General features: G+C 51.3%; 3 protein-coding genes across 4 annotated transcripts in view; 1 reads left to right on the top strand and 2 right to left on the bottom strand.

Moving 5' to 3' along the window:
* Positions 1–22315, bottom strand: part of XKR6 (XK related 6) — a 288902-nt gene that overhangs the window by 39761 nt on the left and 226826 nt on the right. The gene's annotated exons all lie outside the window — the stretch shown is intronic.
* LOC115598032 (squalene synthase-like) lies at positions 854–4555 on the top strand. Its single transcript, XM_030447184.1, has 3 exons — positions 854–1051; positions 1542–1694; positions 3493–4555. The coding sequence occupies exons 1-3, from the start codon at positions 932–934 to the stop codon at positions 3712–3714; spliced, it is 495 nt and encodes a 164-aa protein (XP_030303044.1). The 5' UTR covers positions 854–931; the 3' UTR covers positions 3715–4555.
* On the bottom strand, positions 7840–20767 carry LOC115598031 (cathepsin B). The gene is made up of 10 exons (XM_030447183.1): positions 20673–20767; positions 13410–13560; positions 12804–12889; positions 12335–12449; positions 11991–12109; positions 10850–10935; positions 10057–10203; positions 8824–8940; positions 8164–8292; positions 7840–8065 (listed from the first exon to the last, which is right to left on the bottom strand). Exons 2-10 carry the CDS (start codon positions 13533–13535, stop codon positions 7968–7970), a joined length of 1023 nt encoding a protein of 340 aa, XP_030303043.1. The 5' UTR covers positions 13536–13560; positions 20673–20767; the 3' UTR covers positions 7840–7967.

Here is a 22315-nt window from a genome sequence, read left to right as displayed (position 1 = left end):
CCTCTCTGGGAAATGGACAAACACTGAAGGTGCTGTTGTTGCTCTTCCAATGCAATGAGTTGCATCCTTTCCTTAGAAGGATTCCTGCTGGAATTTCCTCTGAAATTCCCAAAGCCAGTTTTTTTCCCACTGTTTCTTGCTATCCCTGGACAGTCTTTCTGTCTAAAACCTATAGTGGATGTAGCCAACCAGTTGTGCTTCCCAGGAATGTGTTATGGGATGCACAGCTCAAACTATAGCATCTCACATGTCCCTTTAAATCAAATTCAACAGGAGAGATTTGACTAATTAATTTTATGAAGAAAAAATTATTTAGGAAACCCCCAGCTGTCTGAATACAGATATGAGGACAAGGGGATCTCTCCCCACACTGCCAAGAACTTTTGGGGCAGCTTTTTCTCCTCTCTGTTATGTTGGCTCTAGGAATGGGAGAGGATAAGACTGGGTGATATCTCCAGGGGGTACCTAGTCTGTTCCCAAAGGCAGGATCAGCTCTGCCTGTGCCTGGCAGATGCTTGTCTGCTCTTGAGCCCCTCCAAGAATTCTTCTTTCCTTCTCCCATCTGGTTTACCTATCTCACAGAGCCATTTCTTCATATCAGCCCAACCTGTGAGGTGTCCTTTCATTGCCCTACATGGAGAAGATGTGGAGATGAGTTGTATCCTTCTCTTTTAGAACCCCTTTTAAAAGATGGAGGGTTTTCTCTGCAGCTTGCCCTTCCTTCTTGTTTTTGGACTAGTTAGCTTCAATCCTTCAAGGCTTTCATGGCTCTCTGGAGATTCTTGTTGTTCTCCCAGACCTCAGGCTGTTACTGATGTCTCTCTTACAGCATCAATGTACCCTCCAACTTACGTGTCCTTATCTTGATGTTTAGGTTTGGAGCAGATATGCCAAGAAGCTCTCAGATCTTGCCAAACCAGAGAACATTGATATGGCTGTCCAGTGTCTGAATGAGCTCATCACCAATGCCCTCCACCATGTTCCTGATGTCCTCACGTACTTATCCCGCCTGAAAAACCAAAGTGTCTTCAACTTCTGTGCTATCCCCCAGGTGAGTCACATTGTGAAGTGGTTCTTCTTTGTCTTCAGCTGGGGAGAAGCTGAAGGTGAAGGATCATGTCCATATTAGCCTGCTATATACTCCATTTTTTCTATTTTATTCATCTATTTTAGATTAGAGAAAAGTAGATTTAAACTGGATGTTAAGTTCTTTACCAGGAGGGTAATGGAAAAACAGAAGAGGTTGCCCAGGGAGGTGGTTGAGGCCTCATCCCTGGAGATATTCAAGGGGAGGCTTGAGGAGGCTCTGAGCACCCTGATCTGGGTGAGGGTGTCCCTGCTGACTGCAGGGGGTTGGACTGGATGACCATTAGAGGTCCCTTCCAACCCAAATTATTTTATGAGTCTATCTCTTCCTTCTTTCCTTCTTCCATTTCTGTTGGTGGTGAAATTGTAGCTCTCCCCTCAGTGTTTTGTCATCATACTCCCTTGTGAGGCAAGTTCCTCACAAGGCAGTGAGGGCTCTTGGTGTTTCTCCTTAGGTGATGGCTATTGCCACGTTGGCTGCTTGCTATAACAACCAGCAGGTGTTCAAAGGGGTGGTGAAAATCCGGAAGGGACAAGCTGTCACTCTTATGATGGATGCCACAAACATACAAGCTGTCAAAGCCATCATGTACCAGTATGTGGAAGAGGTAAGTTGAGGAACTTGGTTTTGAGTCATTTCTGGCTGTTGTCAGTCTTCATTCCTGATATGGAACTGGGGAAACCCATGCACCTCTTGATCCTTTCCTTATATCTCTTAGTTCATAACTGGTGGTGTTGGGACACAGTGAACCTGGTGTGGTGTTGGAATGGACCAAACAGTGCTCATTGGGATCCCTCAAATATACCCTTGGGCTGTGCCTGTGTTGAGAAGCAGAGACCCAAGTCCTGTGGTCTTTCTGGTGGAGAATGAGTGAGCTGGCACAGCACAGAGCTTCCCCTGGGCTGAGCAGGCACAGAGGACCTGTCCCATAGCAGATCTCTGGACAGGTTGAATCATCTCCCTCTGATCTGCTCCAGTGAGAATTCTGTATTCCCTGTGTCTGTAGTTGCAGGTGGCAGCATGTTGTGGTGGTTGTTTCCTTCTGCTCCACCAACAGTAAATAAAGGTACTCATCACAGGTGGTTAAAGCAGAGGCTCTCACAGCTTCAGGGGACTGTAGAAGTTAACAAAAAAAAAAAAAAAAGAATCCCAGACTGGGTTGAGTTGAAGGGTCCCTAAGAACCATGTCACTCAGTTGAAATGCAGATGCTTCCTTCATAGAAGGAAGTTTGGATTGGAAGGGACGTTAAAGCTCATCCAGTTCCAAACCCCCTGCATGGTCAGGGACACCTCCCCCAGCCCAGGGTGCTCCAAGCCACATCCAACTTGGGCTGAGACACTGCCAGGGATGGGACAGCCACAGCTTCTCTGGGAAACCTGGGCCAGGGGCTCAGCACTCTCACAGCAAAGAATTTCTTCCCAACATCACATCTGCATCTCCCCTCTTGCAGCCGGAAACCCTTCCCCCTCATCCCATCCCTCCAGGCCCTTGTCTTAAGTCCCTCCCCAGCTTTCCTGGAGCCCCTTCAGGCACTGGAAGGTGCTCTAAGGTCTTCCCATTGCAGCCTTCTCTTTTCCAGGCTGAACACCCCCAACTCTCTCAGCCTGGCTCCAGAGCAGAGCTGCTCCAGCCCTCCCAGCATCTTTGTGGCCTCCTCTGGACTCACTCTGACAGCTCTGTGTCCTTCTTATGCTGGGGACCTCAGAACTGCATTGTGCTGCAGGGGGAGGAACATCTGGTGAATAGGTTAATGGGAAAAAAAAAAGCCCAGCTCCTAAAAATCAAATCCAGTGAGGGCTGTTAAATAGAAAGAGACAACTTCTGCACCAAGAAGATGCCAGACCATGGGGTTATTAATGCTTCATGGACTGGCTGTCCCCATGACAAGGGACAGTGACACTTTAGTCCAGAGAAGGGTCTCTGCTTGTGCACAGCTCCCTGAGACTGATGCAGACAAATATCTTAAAAGCCATGGGATTTGCAGACCATGAGGAGAACACCCCAAAGCCAAAGATCACAGGCTTATCTGTGGTGTTTTCCTGGCACTCACACTGCCTGCTTGTCATTCCAAGGTGTCCTCACTGGTTTGAGGTGAGCTGCTGCACCCCAGCTGTGATTGAGGATTGCTGGGCAAGGAGTGCTGGTCCCAAAAACCCCACTTGAGGCCGAGGGATTGTTCCTGGTGCTTGTAGGCATGGGGTGCCCTCAAGAGGCTGCTTGGCTTAGTGCACTTCTCAAGGGAAACGTGCCCTGGTCCCATGTGGTCATCCCCTGCAGCTGAGTCCCTGCTCCACTGAGGGTTCTCTTGGGGCTTCCTCTTCCACCCAGTGATCTTATTTCTCTCCTCCACCTGGAGGGAACCATATGGTGGGAACCATAACTCTTTTTTTCCCTCTTTCCCCAGATCTACCAGAAGATCCCAAGCACTGACCCCTCATCCAACAAGACACAGCAGATCATCTCCTCCATCCGTGCCCTGAGTTTGCCCAACAGCTCCATGGCATCCCGGCACCACTACTCCCCCATCTACCTGTCCTGTGCCATGCTCCTGGCTGCATTGAGCTGGCAGTACCTCAGCACCATCTCCAAGGCCACTGAGGACTATGTCCAGGCAGGGGAGAACTGATGAGCCAGGAGGTGGGTGGGGGGAAAGAGATGGTGGTCAGTGGCTGGGCAGGATGCTCCTTGTCCCCTGCAGGTGGGGCTGGTCAGGCAGAAAGGTGCCATGGGGCCTGGGAGGTGAGGAGGAGAGGACAGCAGTGAGCTGCAGCCCTGGGGTGATGGGGCAGCATTGCTGGAGTCTGCTCCTCACCACCCTTGCCATCTGCTGGGATGGTTACCAATGCTGATTGGAGTCTTACTGTTTGGGATTGAGGTTTTTTTCCCTTATGTTTTTGTTTGTTCGTTTGTTCTGTTGTGGTTTTTTTTTTGGTTTGTTTTGTTTTGTTTTTTTTTCCAGCTTGGATGGTTTTAAATAGAAACTCTGGTTGCCTCTTTTCTTGCTTGAGATTTGAGGCAACTTTCCAGCTCAGAGCTGAGGCAAAACCCACCTTGGTTTTGCTTCTTTTTTCGTAGACAACCTCTTCCCCATCACCTCTGGTACCTGCTCTGCACTGGAAGGACACTTCTTTAGCTGGGAGAGGAACACATTTCCTTATCCAAGGAAGAATCTCTGGCCACCTTCTGGCCTGCAGCCCAGGCTGGTTGATTTCCTGCAGCTTGGCAACAGGCAGAGGCAATCTTCATATTGCTGTCGTGGTGCTGAAGGAGGCTCCTGGGCTTGGAAGAAGCCCTTTTAATCATAAATGCATAAAAGGGAGGATGCTCTGTCCACTTCAAGGTGCCCCTAGCTGAAATGCACCTCTTGCAGCCCCCTGCCCTCTCAAAGCTTCATAGTTTAGCAGCTGGGGAGGTGGTGAAACAGAAGAGATGGGAGCTGCCTGCATGGCCCTGAGCTAATAACCCCATCCTTGGCTCCATGGCAGAGTCTGAACCTCTTCTTCAGCCCAAAGGGACTGGTGGCAGAGCAGTAGAAGCACCAGGTGCCTCAGCAAGGCAGAGGAGAAAGGGTTTGCACTATCCTGTCCCTCCTGAGATGTTTGTTTTTTGGGTTTTTTTTTTTTTTGGAGGGCTCAGGTCCATTGATCACCTTGAAAGGCAGTGGTGAGCCCAACCATGGGCTGGGCAAGTCTGAGCCACCAAAGGGGTGGTCAGGGCAGGTTTCCCTGGCCCACCTGGCTCTACTTTGGGATAGTGCTTTGGGTTAAACTGAGCTGCAAGCTGGCCAAGGATTCCACTGCTGTTCTCAAACACATCAGGATAGACTTACTTCAAGAGGAACAACACTTTATGGGCACATCCTCTTTTCCTGGGGTAGATTTTTGCTTTGTTTTCAGGGTCCCAACTCACACCCTCCCCTCCCCAGACACTGTTTTGCCTTGGTGAAGGGAAGGACAGCCCATGTCCTGGTGTAGGACAGAGGTGTCCACCAGGGGCATGCAGTTGGGTGACCTCTTCAAGGCCAAGCTCTTGTGGTCAGACTTACTGAGAAGCAGGATGCTACTCCATGAGTACTGATGTAGATAGTTTTAAGCTGATGTTCAAAAGAAACTCATGGTAGCTCTCTGTGCAGCTTCCTGTCTTGTGGAAATTAAAGTTTTCTTTTGGGAAAAAAAAAAGGGTTTGATATTTGTGTGTGTGTTTGTTTCAACTGGAATTTCTTTGACAGCTGTAATTCCTCACCAGGACACAAGTTACTCACTTGAAATCTGGAAGCTTCCATCAGTTTGGGTTGGAAGAGACCTTCTAGTTCTAACCCCCCTGCATGGTCAGGGACACCTCCCACAGCCCAGGGTGCTCCAAGCCCCATCCAACCTGGGCTGAGACACTGCCAGGGATGGGGCAGCCACAGCTTCTCTGGGAAACCTGGGCCAGGGGCTCAGCACCCTCACAGATTTTTCCTCCTAATGTCTGACCTAAATCTACCTCTTCCAGTTTAAAGCCATTACCTCTTGTCCTTTCACTCCATGCCCTTGTTCCTCAGCTTTCCTGTAGCACACTGATGTGCTGAAAGATGCTCTAAGGTCTCCCTGGAGCCTTCTCCAGGCTGAACAACCCCAGCTCTCTCAGCCTGGCTCCATAGCAGAAGGGCTCCCTTGGATCATCTTTGTGACCTCCCCTGGACTCACAGCTCTGTGTTCATCTTGTTTTGGGGACCCCAGCCCTGCAGAGGGGTCTCCTGAGAGTAGAGGGGGACAATCCCTTACCCTGCTGGTGACGCAGCCCAGGACATGATTGATTTCTGGGCTGCCAGCACAGGTTGCTGCTTTACCTGGAGCTTCTCCTCACCCAACATCCCCAAGTCCTCCTCGGGGTCACTCATCCATCCGTTCTCCCAGCTTGGATTTGTGCTTGGAATCCCCCCAGCCCCTGCCCCAGGCCCTTTGCTCTCAGGTTTGTTGGAATTCATGTGGTTTGCATGGGCCCACCTCAAAATCCCATGAGCATGTGTCAGAGCAAGAAATACAAATTCATTAATGTATATTACAAGTTTTAAGTAAATTCACACAAACAGCTTGGCCTGATCTCCTCTCCTTACAGGACTTAATCCTGTCAGGATCTTTCTCTTTTTCACTGTAAAGCCTTTGCTGTCAGACCCAAAGGAAGAAATTTTACTTGGGTGAGAGACAGCTGAAGGTCAAGAAATTAAATTTTCATGAGCCCTGCACTGCAAGGGTGGTGATGGCTCCAGCCATGCTCTCCAGTGCTTGGTGCACCCTCCGTGCCAGCATACAGAGATGCTGGGAGCAATCCTGATCCTTGCTGAGGCACCTTTCCCACCATCAGGAGCAGGGAATGCCCAGGAGACAAATCACAATCCCACCAGTATGGACAGAGGAGAAGGTTGGGACTGAGCCCACTTGCATGAAGACAGAAAGGGTCTCACCTGCCTTCCACAATGCAACAACAGAAGAGCTGGAGGTGGTTTGAAGTCAAGGAGAAGCAACCAAGGGCCAGGAGAGAGGAGATTGGAGAAATCATTTATTGGCAGAGTTGTTCCAATCACACAGAACCCCCCCAGCTCTGGCTGAGGAAGCAGAGATGAGGGGCTACAGTGCAATGCAAGGGAGAATCTGCTTCAGCCTCAGCTCAGCAAGATAACTTTGTGCTTTAAAATTAAAAAAAAAAAAAAAAGAACAACAAAAGCTCTTCCACTATATTAGTGTTGGTAAATCCCATGATTCCTCCTACACACCTATTACACCTCCCCTGGTAACAAAAATAAGGTTCTTCTTAACACCTGTGGCTCCAAAATGAAAAGCTTCAGTTCTGGCCAAGTTAGTGAGATACTTTCAAGCCATCTGCATGAGCTTCCTGCAGCAACATCCCTGGTTTCTGCTCAGCACCTGCAGCCCCCAAGCACCTCAGCAATTTGGGATGCCAAGGAACCTTTGCCAAGGCACCACCCAAGCTGCCCAGCCATGGTGGAGAAGTGGTTTTGCTCCTTCCCATCTGCTTCCAGGTGCTTGGCAGGACATTTGATGGATGGCTCATGGGAGCTCCAGCCAAGCCCTTCCTTAGGCTCAATAACCCCAAATTACAGCAGAAAAGAAAAACAAAAAAAAAACAAAAAACAACCCAACCAACCAAACATCTAAGGACCAAGTGGTTTAACAATAAAAGTGGATGGAGCAGAGCAAGCCATGCATAGAGGACTTGGTGCAGGCAGGAGGGACTTTACCCAGAGCCAGCCCCACATCAAGCTGGGCAGCATTTTGTCATTAATAGGTCCAAATTTAGTCAATTCAAGGCCCACCCTAATGTACCTTGCTCATTTGGGGTGCTAAGAGCCAGAGTGACCCAGCCAGAGGTGCCCAAATCACACCCACCCCATGGCTTTCCCAGCAGGGTCCATCTCCGCTGCCCTACCAAGTCCCATTGTCCCAGCACAAAGCTACTGCTTCCCAGTAAACAGACTGGGCTGGAAGGGCTCCAGGCTAACCAAATACCAGGGTGCAAGCTGTCAGCCAGCTCTCCAGCAGTCCTTTGAGCAGGGAAGGTCCCAGAGCTGTGACCCAGCAGGAGCAGAGGGGCTTGCAGAGAGCAACTCCACCCCCAGCTCCAACATAGGACTGAAAAAAAAAACAAAAAACCAACAACCCCCCCACCCACAAAAAAAAAAAACCAAAACCAAAAGAAAAAAAAAAAGAAAAAAGAAAATGAAAAAAAAAAAAAAAAAAAAAAAAAAAAAAAAAGGAAGATAAAAAGCTTTAATAAAGTAACCTCAACTACAGTCTCTTAGAAGGAAGGGGCTCTCCACCCAACCCACTATCAGTTAAAAGCTTCAGGGACTTGGGAGAATTTGTGGTTTGGTCATGGTTACATCTTCTTCCAGTACTGCTCTGGCCTGGGGATGCCAGCCACGACCTCAGACTCGATGCCACAGTGGTCTTCTCCTCGGAGGATTTTGAAGAAGCCTGGAAACACACCAAGAGGAGAAAAAGTCAACCTCCCCACGACGCCCAGGAGACCCAGAGAGAGGGGGTTCCCCTGTCACCCGTGGGTGGTCTCTCACCATTGTCCCCCCAGTCTGTGTTCCAGGAGTTGGCAGCCAGCCAGTAAGGAGTGTCATTGTCAACCCCCCAGCCCAGGAGCCGGATGGCGTGGCCACCAACCTGCTCTCCAGACACGTGCTGGTAGACACCTAGAAGACAACAAAAGGGAGATGTCAATGGGGGCCACATCCTTCCCCCCCCCAACACCTCAGACCACTGCCAGCTTGGGAGACATCTCCAGCAAAGCCCAGGGAGCAGCTGAGAAGGTTTTCTGGTTAAACAGAAACTTGAAAGCTTCGTGGAGAGTCTGGTGATAGGATGTGGGACACCCAGGGTTACTCAGCAAAGGGTCCTCAGGGTGGGCACATCCCAAGAAGTTCAGAACAGGGAACTGGGACGCACATATGGAAGAGCCACCTGCCCTAGGATTTCACCTCAAGTCCTAGATGTTGTTTTCAGCTCTAATTCCAGGACCTCTCTGTTAGGGCCTCCACACAGAGCCCCTCTTTTCCCCTTGCTATAACCCAATGGACACAGGAGATGGTATCTACTCACACTCATGAAATAATGAACTGGAGTTGTCCTTTCAGACTTGAGTAGAAGGACAAAGGCCACACAAGACAGACCCTATGGATGAAGTAGGGAACAGGGCTTCCTAAAACCTCAGTGCTGATGCTCACCAGACTTGTACATCAGGAAATCCTCATAGACAATAAAGGCTCCTTCCACTGGGCCATTCTTGTAGATCTCAGCCATGATTTCCTTCTCACTGCGAGGGACACCATAGGATGTGAAGCCTGGAAAAAAAATCCCACCATTACTATGGCATCATCAGGCTGCAGGTCTTGGGACAGCTGGACAGAGCCTGCTCAGCATGGCCCAGCATGAAGCCTTCTCCACTTTGAGGTTAAATTCAACCCCAGCTGCTCCAGAGGCACTGACACAACCTACAGAAGTGGGCTCCAACCATCCCTCTTCCAGAGGGAATGATTTAACCCAATCCTGTTCCATAACCAAAGATCTATTCCAGACAGCTTTGGTGGGAAGTACATTCCTCATTACCAAACTACCCAAATACCTTGAGGCTTAGACAATCTCCAGGAAGCAGCTGCACTACCCTACATGTCTAGAAACCACCCAGGAGTAAGAATCATAGAATGGGTTGGGTTGGAAGGCATCTTAAACATCATCCAGTTCCAACCACCCTGCATGGGCAGGGACACCTCCCACAGCCCAGGGTGCTCCAAGCCCCATCCAACCTGGGCTGAGACACTGCCAGGGATGGGGCAGCCACAGGTTGGGGTTCAGAGGGGCTCAGGCCTCTGCTCCTCAGCAAGGTCACATCTGGTACCCCAACCTGAAGTACTGGGAATGGCAACACAGAGAAACCTCAGGCTGGCAGAAAGCCAACTTTTTTAGGTTCTTCACCACTTTCATGTCCTTCTGCTCCTGCTGCCCTGTTTAGTCCAGACCAGCATCACATCAACAGGAATTTTCTTGCCTTGGTCCTAAACTTGTCATAGAAATGAAAGAACAGCTCATGTTGGAAGGGACCTCAATGCATGGACACGTCCCCCAGCCAGGATGCTCCAAGCCCCATCCAACCTGGGCTGAGACACTGCCAGGGATGGGGCAGCCACAGCTTCTCTGGGCATCCTGGACCAGTGTTTCCTCACCCTCACAGTCAAAATTTTGGAGGTGGCTTTGACACCCACAGGGCTCTCACCATCATGCTCTTCAACCCCCAGAAGAATTCCTATCAATTCCCCTCCCCCCATCTTGCCTCTAGTCTCAGCAACCACAACTTCATCTGCCAGGCTGATGTTTGCTCCGTCTATCCCAAGGATAGGAAAAAAACAGATGTTGAAAAAAACAAACAAAAAAACCAAAACAAACCAACCACCTCCCCTTACCATAGTGCTTGTCCTCCTTGTAGGAAGGGGAGTAACCTGCTTCACAGCGCCTGCTGCACCTGGGGGTCTCTCCCCCCTCCCCAGTGCAAGGTGGCCGAGAGCCATTGACGTGATGCTCACAGGGTGGGATGGAGTAGGGACGGCAGCCTGGGAAGGACAGAGGCAGCAGCATCAACTGGTTGTCCCCACCCCACCCCTTGTCCCCAACAGCCCCTCTGGAGGAGGCAGCAGAAGCCCCAAGAAAGGGCTTTGTGAGCCAGAAACTCCATAGAGCAGACCTGGCACTGCCAGGGGAGCACCAACAGGTTTCCTTCTGGACCAACTTCCCACCACCTCCCCCCTCTTGACAAAGTGATGGAAAAGATGGAAATATGAACCAACTCATGGCCAGACTTGCAAGAAGTAGAAGATTCCACTCTATAATTGCTTTTTTTTTTTTTTTTTTGGAGGGGGAAGGAAACGTGTCAGTAAGAGTCCTGTCCTCACCCCAAAGTGTGGTGGACTGGTCCAAGAAAAAACTCACAGCCTGATTCATTCCTGTGATGGAAGCAGGAGCCTTGTGGGGTTGTTAAATAAGGCTACTGTGCTCCTTTTCTGAATGGGTCTCCTGCCACTGGGTGCTGCCTGGGGGGACCCCAGGAAGAGCCATGGGGACAGGAGCAGCCAGCTGGGGTGGCAGAGATGCTTGAGGAGGGGGAAGCCACAAGGATGGAGACCAGAAGAGAAGCACCCTGACCCTATAACCAAGCAGAGATGCTCCTCTGCATCCACAAGAGTATCAGCCAGGACTTACCCACATGGGAGTCATAGAGACCACCAGACACGAGGCCCCTCTCTGTCCAGTACCTCCAGGCACCAGAGGGGTAACCACCATTGCACCTGGAGAAAGAAGCAGCAGTTCCAGCTCCAGCCTGCTCAGAGCCATCCTCTTCTGAGGGAGGAAGGGGACTCAGACCCAGCTTGGGATGGTTGATGAGAAGCCTCCTGCATCTTCATCCTTTTCAAATCTGTCCCTGCCTTTCCCAGAATTTCCAGACCTCAAGACACCAAACTCTTAGGGCAAGAGACTGGTTTGGGTTGGGAGGGTCCTTAAAGCTCGTCCAGTTCTAACCCCCCTGCCATGAACAGGGACATCTTCCACCAGCCCAGGGTGCTCCAAGCCCCATCCAACCTGGGCTGAGATACTGCCAGGGATGGGGCAGCCACAGCTTCCTTGGGAAACCTGGGCCACAGTTTCACCACCTTCACAGCAAAGAATTTCTTCCCAAGATCTCATCTCAATCTCCCTTCTTGCAGCTTGAAACCTTCCCCTTTCCCCTATCACTCCAGGCCCTTGTAAAAATCTCTCCCCAGCTTTTCTGTAGCCCTTCAGGCACTGGAAGGTGCTCTAAGGTCTCCCTGGAGCCTTCTGCAGGCTGAGCCACCCTAACCCTCTCAGCCTGGCTCCAGAGCAGAGCTGCTCCAGACCTCTGTTCATCTTTGTGGCCCTAAGAAGGACCTAAGAGCACCCATGCCTCCAAATGCCAGAGCAGAGTTACCTCTTGACCAGGTCCCTGGCCAACCTGTGCCTCCAGGAGCAGCAGAAGTCACACAACTTGGAGACCCAGCTCCCCACCCTGCTCTCAGCAATTGCAAAAAAACCCAAAAAAACAACTTTGGGGCTATTAGAAGAGCCAACTCAGTATGGGAAAGCATCACTGGGTGCTGGTCCTCCCTGCACCATCCACCATCACCCAGCTACTGCTGGAGGCAGAATGTGGCCCCAATGGGGCTTCCACATGCAGTCCCCTCTCTGTTCCCACCTAACTCCAGGATCTCCAGAACAAACCCCCTGCTTGTTAGGAGGACAGGGCTGAAAAGGATCAGCATCTTCAGGTCGTGTCCTTTCTCCTCCCACCCACTTTTTAACTTCCCAAGGACCAAGAGCAGCTCACCCCATGCCACACTCGAAGCCACAGCACGACAGCAGGTCCTCTGCTGAGACCTCCACGCTCACCTGGGCGTTGCTGTGGACACAGATTCTGTCTGAAATCGCTTCTACAGCACCAAAAGCCTGCGGGCAGACCCAAAAATCCCATGAGAAGACCACCTAGAGCTGGCCAGGGGGAGAGAAACCAGGCAACCTCCTGGCAATAAGCACAGCAAGCATGAAGCCTGGCTAGAAGAAGCCCACCCTCCAAGAAGCTCAGATGCTGCAGGGGACACCATGTGTCCCCCCCATCTATGCAGCTGAGCACCAAACTGTAGCAAAATGACCTTAAATGGCCCAAGGTCTTACCCAGCAAGAGCCACAAGAGCCCTGGTCCCTTATCTCATTGATGGTGGGACAGTTTGGCCATGCTGTCCGGGAGTCAAAGCTGTCGGGCAGCTCCATGTCTGCAGCAAATTCTACCCTGCAAGTGAGAAGAAGAAAGTCCAGTTATAGGAAAACCAGTGTGACAGGACTGGGTGCACAGGACTCCCCAAGCTCCTCTGGAGGTGACCTGGAGAACCCAGAGTGCTCTTGTTGGTTGCTTAATGAAGGAGAATGATTACTTCTGAAGTCCTGAGACCAGGCCAGCAGCTCCTTCCAGTGTTTTAAGTTCCCAGCTGTACAAATTACATGACTGGTCAAGTATCTGGCACTGCAGAGGGTGGACATTTGTCCCATGAGTGCTTCTGTGACTAACTCCATGCACAGTGTCCACCCACCTGCTCCAGACACACAACCTTCTACAGGGTCCCCACCTTCTTGTCCCATCACTCACCTCTCAGGAAGCTTGGGTCCACCCAGGAAGGTGCCACAGAGCTTCTTCACATAACTCATGTCAGCATTGTGGAAGTTGTGCCCTGCCTGGGAAGAGACACAGAGAAATGGGACATAATTCTTCACAGCCACCAAGTGTTGGGACCAGCCTGGTTCTCCAGATCTCCCTCAAACCCAACCAGTGTCTGACACTTGCTGTAAAACCCAGGGACCAAGAGCCAAAATACCTCTAGACAAAGAACACAGCTTCTTCCAGGGTTGCTGCATCATGACCAGTAAACTAAGGTCCAACTTTAGGCTTGGCCACAGCACCCTGGCTAAGAAAGCTTTGGACAGGTCACCAGCACAGCTTGACACCTCCTGCTTCTTTCCAGCCTTCCACAGAGTTTCCTACTCTACAAAGTCATCAGTGCTCTGCTCCCAAGAGGAGAAACTCCACTTGCTGTTACCTTGAGAGCATCATCTCACTGGAGAAGTCAATGGGGACCAAGGGCTGGTTTGATCCAACCACCATGGTGAGACACCCAAACCTCAGCTATTGAGTCCCACAGCCAGACTATTGAGCAATGTATCAAAAAAAAAAAAACCAAAACAACCTGGTACTCACCTTCCAGGTGGTGTTGAGCTTGTTTATGTGGTTGACCAAGTCATTGGAGAGAGGAGGGTAGTATGGAATGCTGCGAGCATTGGCAAAGGCCACCAGGACACAGAGGATGGACAGGGATGGCCACATCTTGGCTCAGAACAGGACACTGCACCTGCAGGCAGAGTTGGACATCATTGAGAACCTTCCCAAGGTTGGCTTGGACCACGAGTGAGGGCTTGGCAAAAAGGACAACCACCACAGCAGCACGTGGGAGGGCAAAACACGTGGCTGTGGGAAGTCCTTCCCAATCCCAACTTATTCCAAAGGTCAGGAGAGACGCAGGAGCGGTCTCAACCTCTCTCCTCAGAAGAACCCAGACAAAGCAACACTGTTTGTTGACCACTGCATGATTAGAAGCAGCAGGAACTAAAAAAAAAATAATCTTCTGAAGTAGATCCAAGGGATTTGGAGGGTATTAAAAGCTGTGTTTAAGTCCACAATGCTGGAGAAGAAGGATGAGGAGAAGAAGGAGGTGATTCCCACCATGGTGGCAAACTGCAGGCAGGGTTGGAGCCCCAGGGACTTGCAGTGCTCTGCCCTTTGAAGATCATCCCTCCAGATCACATTTTTGGGCTTTAAGGTCTCCTTTTTGCCAGCCCATTGCCCTGGGGACCATGACTCGGGTCACAACCCCATGACAAGGACCCCGTGACCGTGCACATGAGAGCTGCCTCTGCTCACCCCCCTTGGGGCTTTTCACCAGGGTGGCTGCAAAGCCACCTCCCTTGCCACAAGACACCAGGAAAGTCCCAATTCGGGGGACAGAGAGGCAGGGGAAATACAGGAGCATGACAAGAGCCACACAAGCACCACCCAGCCAAAGATGCTCCAGTGCTTGATGGTTTCTCTGCTCTCCTGTCCCCCTGAACCTATTGCAATTCAAACCCCAGCTCTACCACCTACCATGTGCTCCATGTTCCCATTCACACAGAGAGCCCACCAGAGGTCTGCTTGACCTCTGCAAACATAGCAGGAAACCTTTTTCCTTCTCCAAAACCTCCCAGCTCCTCTTCCACCAATGCCACGAGCACCCTGAGGAGCTTTGATGCCAGTGAGTGACCCAAGACCTCAGATACAGAACAGCAGCCTGAACAGCAGAGCTATTTAGGCTCCAATTCACAGAATCCCAGACTGGTTTGGGTTGGAAGTGATCTCAAAGCTCATCCAGTTCCAACCCCCCTGCATGGGCAGGGACACCTCCCACAGCCCAGGGTGCTCCAAGCCCCATCCAACCTGGGTAGAGACACTGCCAGGGATGGGGCAGCCACAGCTTCTCTGGGAAACCTGGGCCAGGGGCTCAGCACCTTCTCAACAAAGGATTTCTTCCCAAGATCTCATCTCAATCTCCCTTCTTTCTGCTTGAAACCATTCTCCCTCATCCCATTCCACCAGGCCCTTGTCTTAAGTCCTCCAGTTTTCCTGGAGCCCCTTTAGGCACTGGAAGATGCTCTAAGGTCTCCCCGGAGCCTTTTTTTCTCTAGGCTGAAGAATCCCAACTCTATCAGCCTGGCTTCAGCCCTCTGATTATCTTTGTGGCCTCCTCTGGACTCTCTCCAACAGTTCCAAGTCTGTTGGTGGCTTCAGAACCAGGCACAGTGCTTGAGGTGACATCTCACCAGAGCAGAGGAGGAGAATCCCTTCTCCCTTGACTTGCAGCTCACGCTGCTGCTGATGCAGCCCAGGACACAGCTGGTTTTCCTCCTCACCTAGAAGGTATCATCAGCTTTGGAAGCCTGGGCTGAAGATTTCCCAGGCAAATACCCCTGAGGAGGATGGAGAGACAGCTCCTGCCAGCAGCTCTCCAGCCCTGCAGCAGCAAAGCTTGCTGAGCAGGGACTCACATGGGCATTTCCATCCTGGCTGCCTCCACCCACTCAAAGCCAAATTCAGCCTTGCCAGAGAAAACCCAGCAAGGCTGTCCTACTTTCCACCAACCACAAAGCCCAGAAAACTGCAGCTAATTGCATAAAGGGTTTTTTTTTTCTTCCTCCCCCTTCTTCCTTTCACCATTTATCGATTTCTCTTCCAAGCATTCAGCAGGATGCTCAGCCCAAAACTTGTTGAGTTCAAGCAGCACATGTGGCCTTCTGCCCCCAGATCTCACCTCTTTCAGGCCCAGAAGGGTCATTTCCCTACATGGGCATGTCCAGAATTCCATCAAATAAGGCCCTAGGGAGCACTCTCTAGTGGCAGTTTTCATCCCATAAGCAAGAATTTGGCCTGAGGATCTCCAGGAGTCCTTTCATTCCACAGGTGCTGGAGGAGTCATAGAGGACCTTAAATTAACCCAGCTTAGCATCTCCCTTCTCACCAGGAGCAAAAGCTCCCCTAGCTCCAACTCTTCCCTTGGTCACAGCCTTGATGTCCCAGCACAAAGGAGGAACACAACCTTACAGAGCCATTAATGAACCAGAACCAGCACAGGCCATGGTGACCCATCCTGTTCCTGACCCAGCCCCCAAGAGAAGCCCTGCTCCCTGGTCAGCACTGGAGTCAGCTCATCCCCTCTCTTGCCCTTACCAGCTGCTTGTCCCACTGCCTGCAATGACATGGGGACAGGTAGGGAGCAGTCATCCACCCTACCAGCAGCACCTGGGATCAGAAGATTGGATGAGCAGAACCACAGAACCATAGAATCATCCTGGTTGGAAAGGATCTTCAAGATCACTGAGTCCAACCATCAGTCCCACACCACTAAATCTCCCAAAGAGCCACATGTATTTGTTTTTTGAACACCCCCAGGGATGGTGACTCCACCACCTCCCTGGGCAACCTTTTCCAATGCTTTATTACTCTTCAAGTGAAGAAATTTTCCTCATCTCCAACCTGGTGCAATTGGAACCCATTACCTCTCATCCTATCACTCAAAATAAACGAATAAATAATAAAATAAACCTACCCCCACCCCGTGCTTCCTGCAGTGAACATTAATACTTTCTGTAGCACAGAAAAGAGGTATTTTTGAGGCCAGAAGTCACCTGATCTCCTTTTGTTTCCAGCAGGATGCTTGGAAATTTGCTGACATCCTGAAACCCTCCCGTGGCCGTCTGCCTGCTCGCACCCAGCTCCTGATGGACAGCCACAGGAGACCTCACATCCTCAGCTTACCAGACCACACCAGCTCCAGGCAACCTGAAACCAAACTGAAAAAAGATCCCAGACCCTTTGCCTCCTTAACAAGCTCTCCAACTTTAAGCTTTGCTGCAAGAGGTGGCCCAGGGCCAGCAAACCAGCAGGGAAACTGCAACCCAAATAGCTGGGAGCCAGTCGGTCCTTTCAGCAAGCCAACCTCTTGCCAAGTCTCCCACGGGCATGAGGTTTTGGGTTTCTTGTTTTGGAGGATGCTGATCCTCCTCTCAGTTGGGAAAGGATTATCCCAAGAACTGGGTGGAGAATAAAGAGGAAATCCTTGATGGCACGGGACAGGGGTTTTAGCAAGGCCTCTAGGGAAAGGACAAGGGGTGGTGTTTTAAAGTAAAAAGAGGGAAGATTTAGGCTGGATATGATATTAGGAGGAAATTTTTTACATTGAGGGTGGTGAGACAATGGCCCAGGTTGCCCAGAGAGGTGGGAAATGCCCTGGAAACATTCCAGGTCAGATCACACAGTGCTTAGATCAACCTGATCTGGTGGAAGATGTCCCTGATTACTGCAGGGGAGGTGGACAAGATGGCCTGTAAAGGGTCCTACCCACCCAAACCATTCTGTGAGTCTATCAAGTCTCCCATGGGCTTGAAGTTTTGGTGGGGGAGCTGCTACACTCAGCTGGATGGCACAGAGTACCCCAAAACCTGGCTGGAGAAGGAAGGGGAAATCATAGAATCACAGAATGGTTTGGGTTGGAAGAGACCTTAAAGCTCATCCAGTTCCAACCCCCTGCATGGTCAGGGACACCTCCCACAGCCCAGGGTGCTCCAAGCCCCATCCAACCTGGGCTGAGACACTGCCAGGGATGGGGCAGCCACAGCTTCTCTGGGAAACCTGGACCAGGGTCTCACCACCCTCCATCAAAGCATTTCTTCCCAACATCACAGCTGAATCTCCCCTCTTGCAGTTGGAAACCCTTCCCCCTCATCCCATCCCTCCACGCCCTTGTCCAAAGTCCCTCCCCAGCTTTCCTGGAGCCCCTTCAGGCACTGGAAAGTGCTCCAAGTTCTCCAAGGAGCCCTCTCAGAGAGAAGTTCTCCCTCCTTGATCTCATGTGACTTCTCCCTCCTTACCCACCCCACTCTCCCCCATGACTTTATCAAGTGCACTGTGTCCTCCAGATCTGCAAGCAGAGAGCCAAGGCAAAGGACTCAGGATGAATTTCTGCTGACAGTGAGTCACATGCAGCCAGAGACACACACACACACACACCAACCCCTGTGGCCAGACACACACACACACACACACCAGCCCCTGTGTCCAGACACACACACACCCTCCAACCCCTGTGGCAGCCTGGCCATGGTAAGATGCAGAAGCTGCTGCTCTCCACCATCACTCCCCACCGACACGGTGCAGTGAGATGCTTCTCGTGGCACTGTTATCACTCCTGTGCTTCCCCACCACCACCACTATCTCCTCCCCACAGGCTTCCCTCTGCCTAAAAGCCCCTTTAAAAAAAAAGCTTGAAAAAAAAAAAAAAAAGCTGCTTGAACCACTCCCAGAAGAGCAGCACCCAAACCGAACTTGTGTAACAGCTGCTGCACCCATTTTTACTTCTTGAAAGGTCCCTTCCAGCCCAAACCCATTTTGTGATCTCCTGAAGCCAGGAGTTTCTCCAAAAACCCCTGGAGATCCTTTCTCCTTTCCTAGAACATCAGAGGTTGGAAGGGACCTCTGAGATCATTGAGTCCAATCCCCCTGGCCAGAACAGGACCAGAACTAAGGCAGCTCACTCTGCAATGCATCCAGAGGGGTCTTTGCAAGCCCCAGCTCTCTTGGAGGTCACCTCACAGCTTCAGGATCACCTTGGTTAAGGTTGGTTTTGCAGGTCACATGCCACCACAGCCCATCAGCTGAAAACCAGAAGCAGAGCTCAGCTGGTGGACTTCTGAAGACACAGCAGCAACCTCTCCAGGTGGCATGAGGATGTTAGGGGCTTGCAAAGATTCCCCTAAAGCTGCTCCTTGGGCTGCAGACCTGAGTGCTGAGGACAAGCCCCCTGCCCAGTGAGCTGGTAATACAATTTCTTGAAGAATGAGGAAGAAATAACTCCAGAAAGCTTCTACCCACCAGCACACCTGCCCTTAGGCAGGACTCTCACTGTTCAGCCAGCTGGTTGCTTAAAAAGAGAAATACTGGGCCACCTGGGTGCAGCTCTTGCATTTCTCAGCCAGCAAAGGCTGAAACTGAATGTTCAGGAGCTGCTCAGAGCAGCTGCAGCATGCAAGGGAAGGGAGCATCCGAAGCAAGATGGCTGCTGGGGATGCTGCACCACCCACATGCAGTCCCTCTGCAAGGCAGGGAGGAGGGATGGAGCTGACATCACCCTGGTGCCTTCTCCATCCTTCCCTACCAGGAGATTTTGGAGCCAGAGGCACTTCCCTGCCTGCTTTCCCAGGGAAATGAGCTCCAACTCTTTGGATCACATTATGCCACCCATCAGCAGGGTCCCACAGCCTCCTCCCAGGGAGATGCACACAGTGTCCAGATGAGCAAACCCCTCTGCAGAGCCCTTTCACCAAGCTCTTCTCCACACCAGGCAGAAACCAAAGCCCACAGAGCCCTGTTTAACCAGCTATTTCTCAGCACAATCCACAAAAACCCCCAAAACAGGCTATTCCAAACCCAACTCCCATGACTCAGGGGAGGCAGCTCAAGCCATGAGACAACCTCACCGCCCTCAAGCATCTCTCACCTCCTCCACTGTCTGGGCCAACCCCCCCCAGGCACAGACAGAGGCAGCTCTCCACCCTTTTCTCAAGCTTTGAAGAAGATAAAAGCTGTCCCACCCCTCCTGGCTGAGAGCTTCCCAACTCATGTGTCCTCCTCCAACCCTTTGAGCTTTGCCCTTTGTTCTCTCCCCCAGTGTTTGTGCATGACTCTGAGCCACAAGAAAACAGGAGTATGCAGGAAGGCATCCAGCTCAGCTTGCTGTGTCACCTTGGTGGCCCCTCCTGGGCCTGGTGGTTTCATCACACATTATCAAAGCTTGATTTATTTTCTTTTTGGTCTTAAAAAATAGATACATCTAAAACCACAAGGAGAAACCACTCTTCCCCAACCCCTCGTCCCTTTCCAGCAAAGCCAAACCATTACCCCAGGTTGGATACCTGGCAAAATAAACACCCCACGGAGATCATTTGTGGTGCTCCCCTCTTCTGCTTGCACAGGGAAGTTCAAGATTCCTCCCAAATGGAGCTGCACTGATTGCTTTTTCACTCCAATCTCTAAACCAGACTCTTTCACAAGCCCTCAGCCACCCACAAAACCTTTCCCTTCACCCTCAGTTTTGCAACCCAGAGGTGAAGAGGAGAAGGAAACGATTTTTGCCGGATCACCCCCCAGAGCTGAATGCATGGGGTGACAAATTTACTCTGCAGCCCGGACAGACGTGAGGCAGCTTTCAGCCAGAGCCATCTTCAAGCCACGGTTCTGGTGCCAGCCCGGAGCTGGCCCGTGCATCACGAGATGTTCCCAAAAGCACTTCAGCTGGTGCCAAACCTCAGCCTCAGCTGACAGCAAGGCTGGGGGCTGGGGTTGGGTTTGGTTTTTTTCCTTTTTTTCCTTTTTTCTTTATTTTTTTTCATTTTTTAAATTTTTAAGTTTTATTTATTTATTTTTATTTCTTTTTTTCAGTTTTCTTTCTGAAAACAACGGGGTCCTCTCCCCTCCCTTGCCACTGAGAACCCCGGACCGGTTTGGGTTGGAAAGGACTTTATAGATGATTTCCTCTCAACCCCCCTGCCACGGCCAGGGTCACCTCCCACCATCCCAGGTTGCCAAGCCCCATCCAAGCCCCATCCAACCTGACCTGAGACACTGCCAGGAAGAAGGGGCAGGAAAATTTGCTGCTTTTTGAGCGGAACGAGGATCCCAGGGGCTCTCACTTCCAACAACCTCCCTCCCACCCCCCCTCCCCCCCAAAAAAAACACCCCACAGCTAGAAAACAGAGGAGACTCTTTTGCTGCCCTAAGCAGTGTCCCCAAGCCCCGCCGTGCAGCTCAGCATCCCCTCCCTCACCTCCTACCCCCCAGCCCCGCATCCCCGGCCCGCCGAGACTCGCCGAGACTCACCGCCCCGCACAGCCCCGCACGGTCCCCTCCGCTCCCGCGATCTCCCGAGCGGCCTCGGAAGGGGCAGATCTCGGCGGCTGAGTCATCCCGGGATCGGCCCGCCCCCCCCGTGACTGCATCCTGCCTGCTGCCCGCCTCCTGCCTGCCCTCTGCTTGTTCCCTCCCTGTTCTCTGCCTGTCTCTGACCCTCGGTCCCTCCATCCCTCCGTCCCTGCATCCCTGCATCTCTGCATCCCTCCATCCCTCCGTCCTTCCATCCCTGCATCCCTCTGTCCCTCCATCCCTCCGTCCCTCCATCCCTCCGTCCCTGCATCTCTGCATCCCTGCATCCCTCCGTCCTTCCATCCCTGCATCCCTCCGTCCCTCCATCCCTCCTGCTTCCATCCCATCTCCTTCTCCTCCTCCATCCTCCCCCAGTCCCACCTGCATCCCACTCGCTTCCCTCAGCCATCTTATTTCCATCCCGCCCGCATCCCTGCATCCCAGCTTGTCTCCCTCCCTGATCATTTTCTTCTCCAGCCTCTCCATCACTAATTCCACCTGCACTCCACCTCCACCCCTCCTCAATCCCACCCGCATTCCTCCTCCAGCCTGTCTCCATCCCGTCTGGTTTTCCTCCTCCAAACTGCCTTCATCCTTCCTCATTCCCACCTCTATCCTTCCTCAGTCCCACCTGCTGAGGGTGGATACCACTTGATTCCCTCCTCCTGTTTATCTGCATTCCCGCTCCAGCCTGCTTCCATCCCAGCCAGTTTTCTTCTCCAGCCTCCTCAATCCCACCTATATTACCACTCCATCCCTCCTCAATCCCACCCCTGTGCCTCCTGCTTCCTTTGTTCATCCTGTCTCCACCCCTTCTCCAGCCTGCCTCCACCCTATCTGATTTTCCTCCTCAACCTCCTCAATCCCACCTGCATCCTCCTGCTTCCCACCTCCAGCCTGTCTCCATCCCATCCACCTTTCCATCTTCATCCTGCCTTCATCCCACCACTCTCTTCTCTCCATCCCTGCCTGCATCCCACCTCCAACCAAGCTCCATCCTGCCTGCTCCATCATCTCTCCATCCCCTGCCTCCATCCTCCCAGGATCCTTTCAAGTTTTCACCTAGAATGTCCAGCAAGTTTTTACTCTCTTCTTACTGTGTTAAGTGATGTTTTTCCCCTCGTTTTGGCCACTTTTCAGAAGTGTGAACAGCACCAAAAAGTCATTTTAAGAGCCACTTTCAAGCCACAGTGATTCTAAAGCTCCTCTTTTACATCAGAGACTCTCAATTTACTTCCTTTCTCACCTCTTCCTAGGAGAAGGTGGGGATAAAGTAGGAATTGTTCTTCATATATTTATTTTCTATAATCTTTTATTTGTTTTCTACCTTTTGTCAGGTTTATTTTATATTTTCCCTAGAAAATCAGTGAGTATATGGTGGTTTTTTACCCTGCAATCATTTATAGATGATCACTCAATGATCTCTGAGGTCCCTTCCAACCCAGCCAATTCTATGAATTCTATGAATTTTGGGGTCACATTAACATTTTAAAGATTGATTTTGGTTTAGAAGGCTTCCTAGTGAAGGGATAAACAAACAAACAAACAAAAAAAAACAGCAGAAAAATAATATTTAATACGCTTGGCTGCATACCCCAGAA

Source organism: Calypte anna, chromosome 3 (genome assembly GCF_003957555.1).
Source record: "Calypte anna isolate BGI_N300 chromosome 3, bCalAnn1_v1.p, whole genome shotgun sequence".
Taxonomy (NCBI): domain Eukaryota; kingdom Metazoa; phylum Chordata; class Aves; order Apodiformes; family Trochilidae; genus Calypte; species Calypte anna.
The sequence above is the reverse complement of the archived record's forward strand: the minus strand, read 5'-3'. Positions and strand labels throughout refer to the sequence as shown.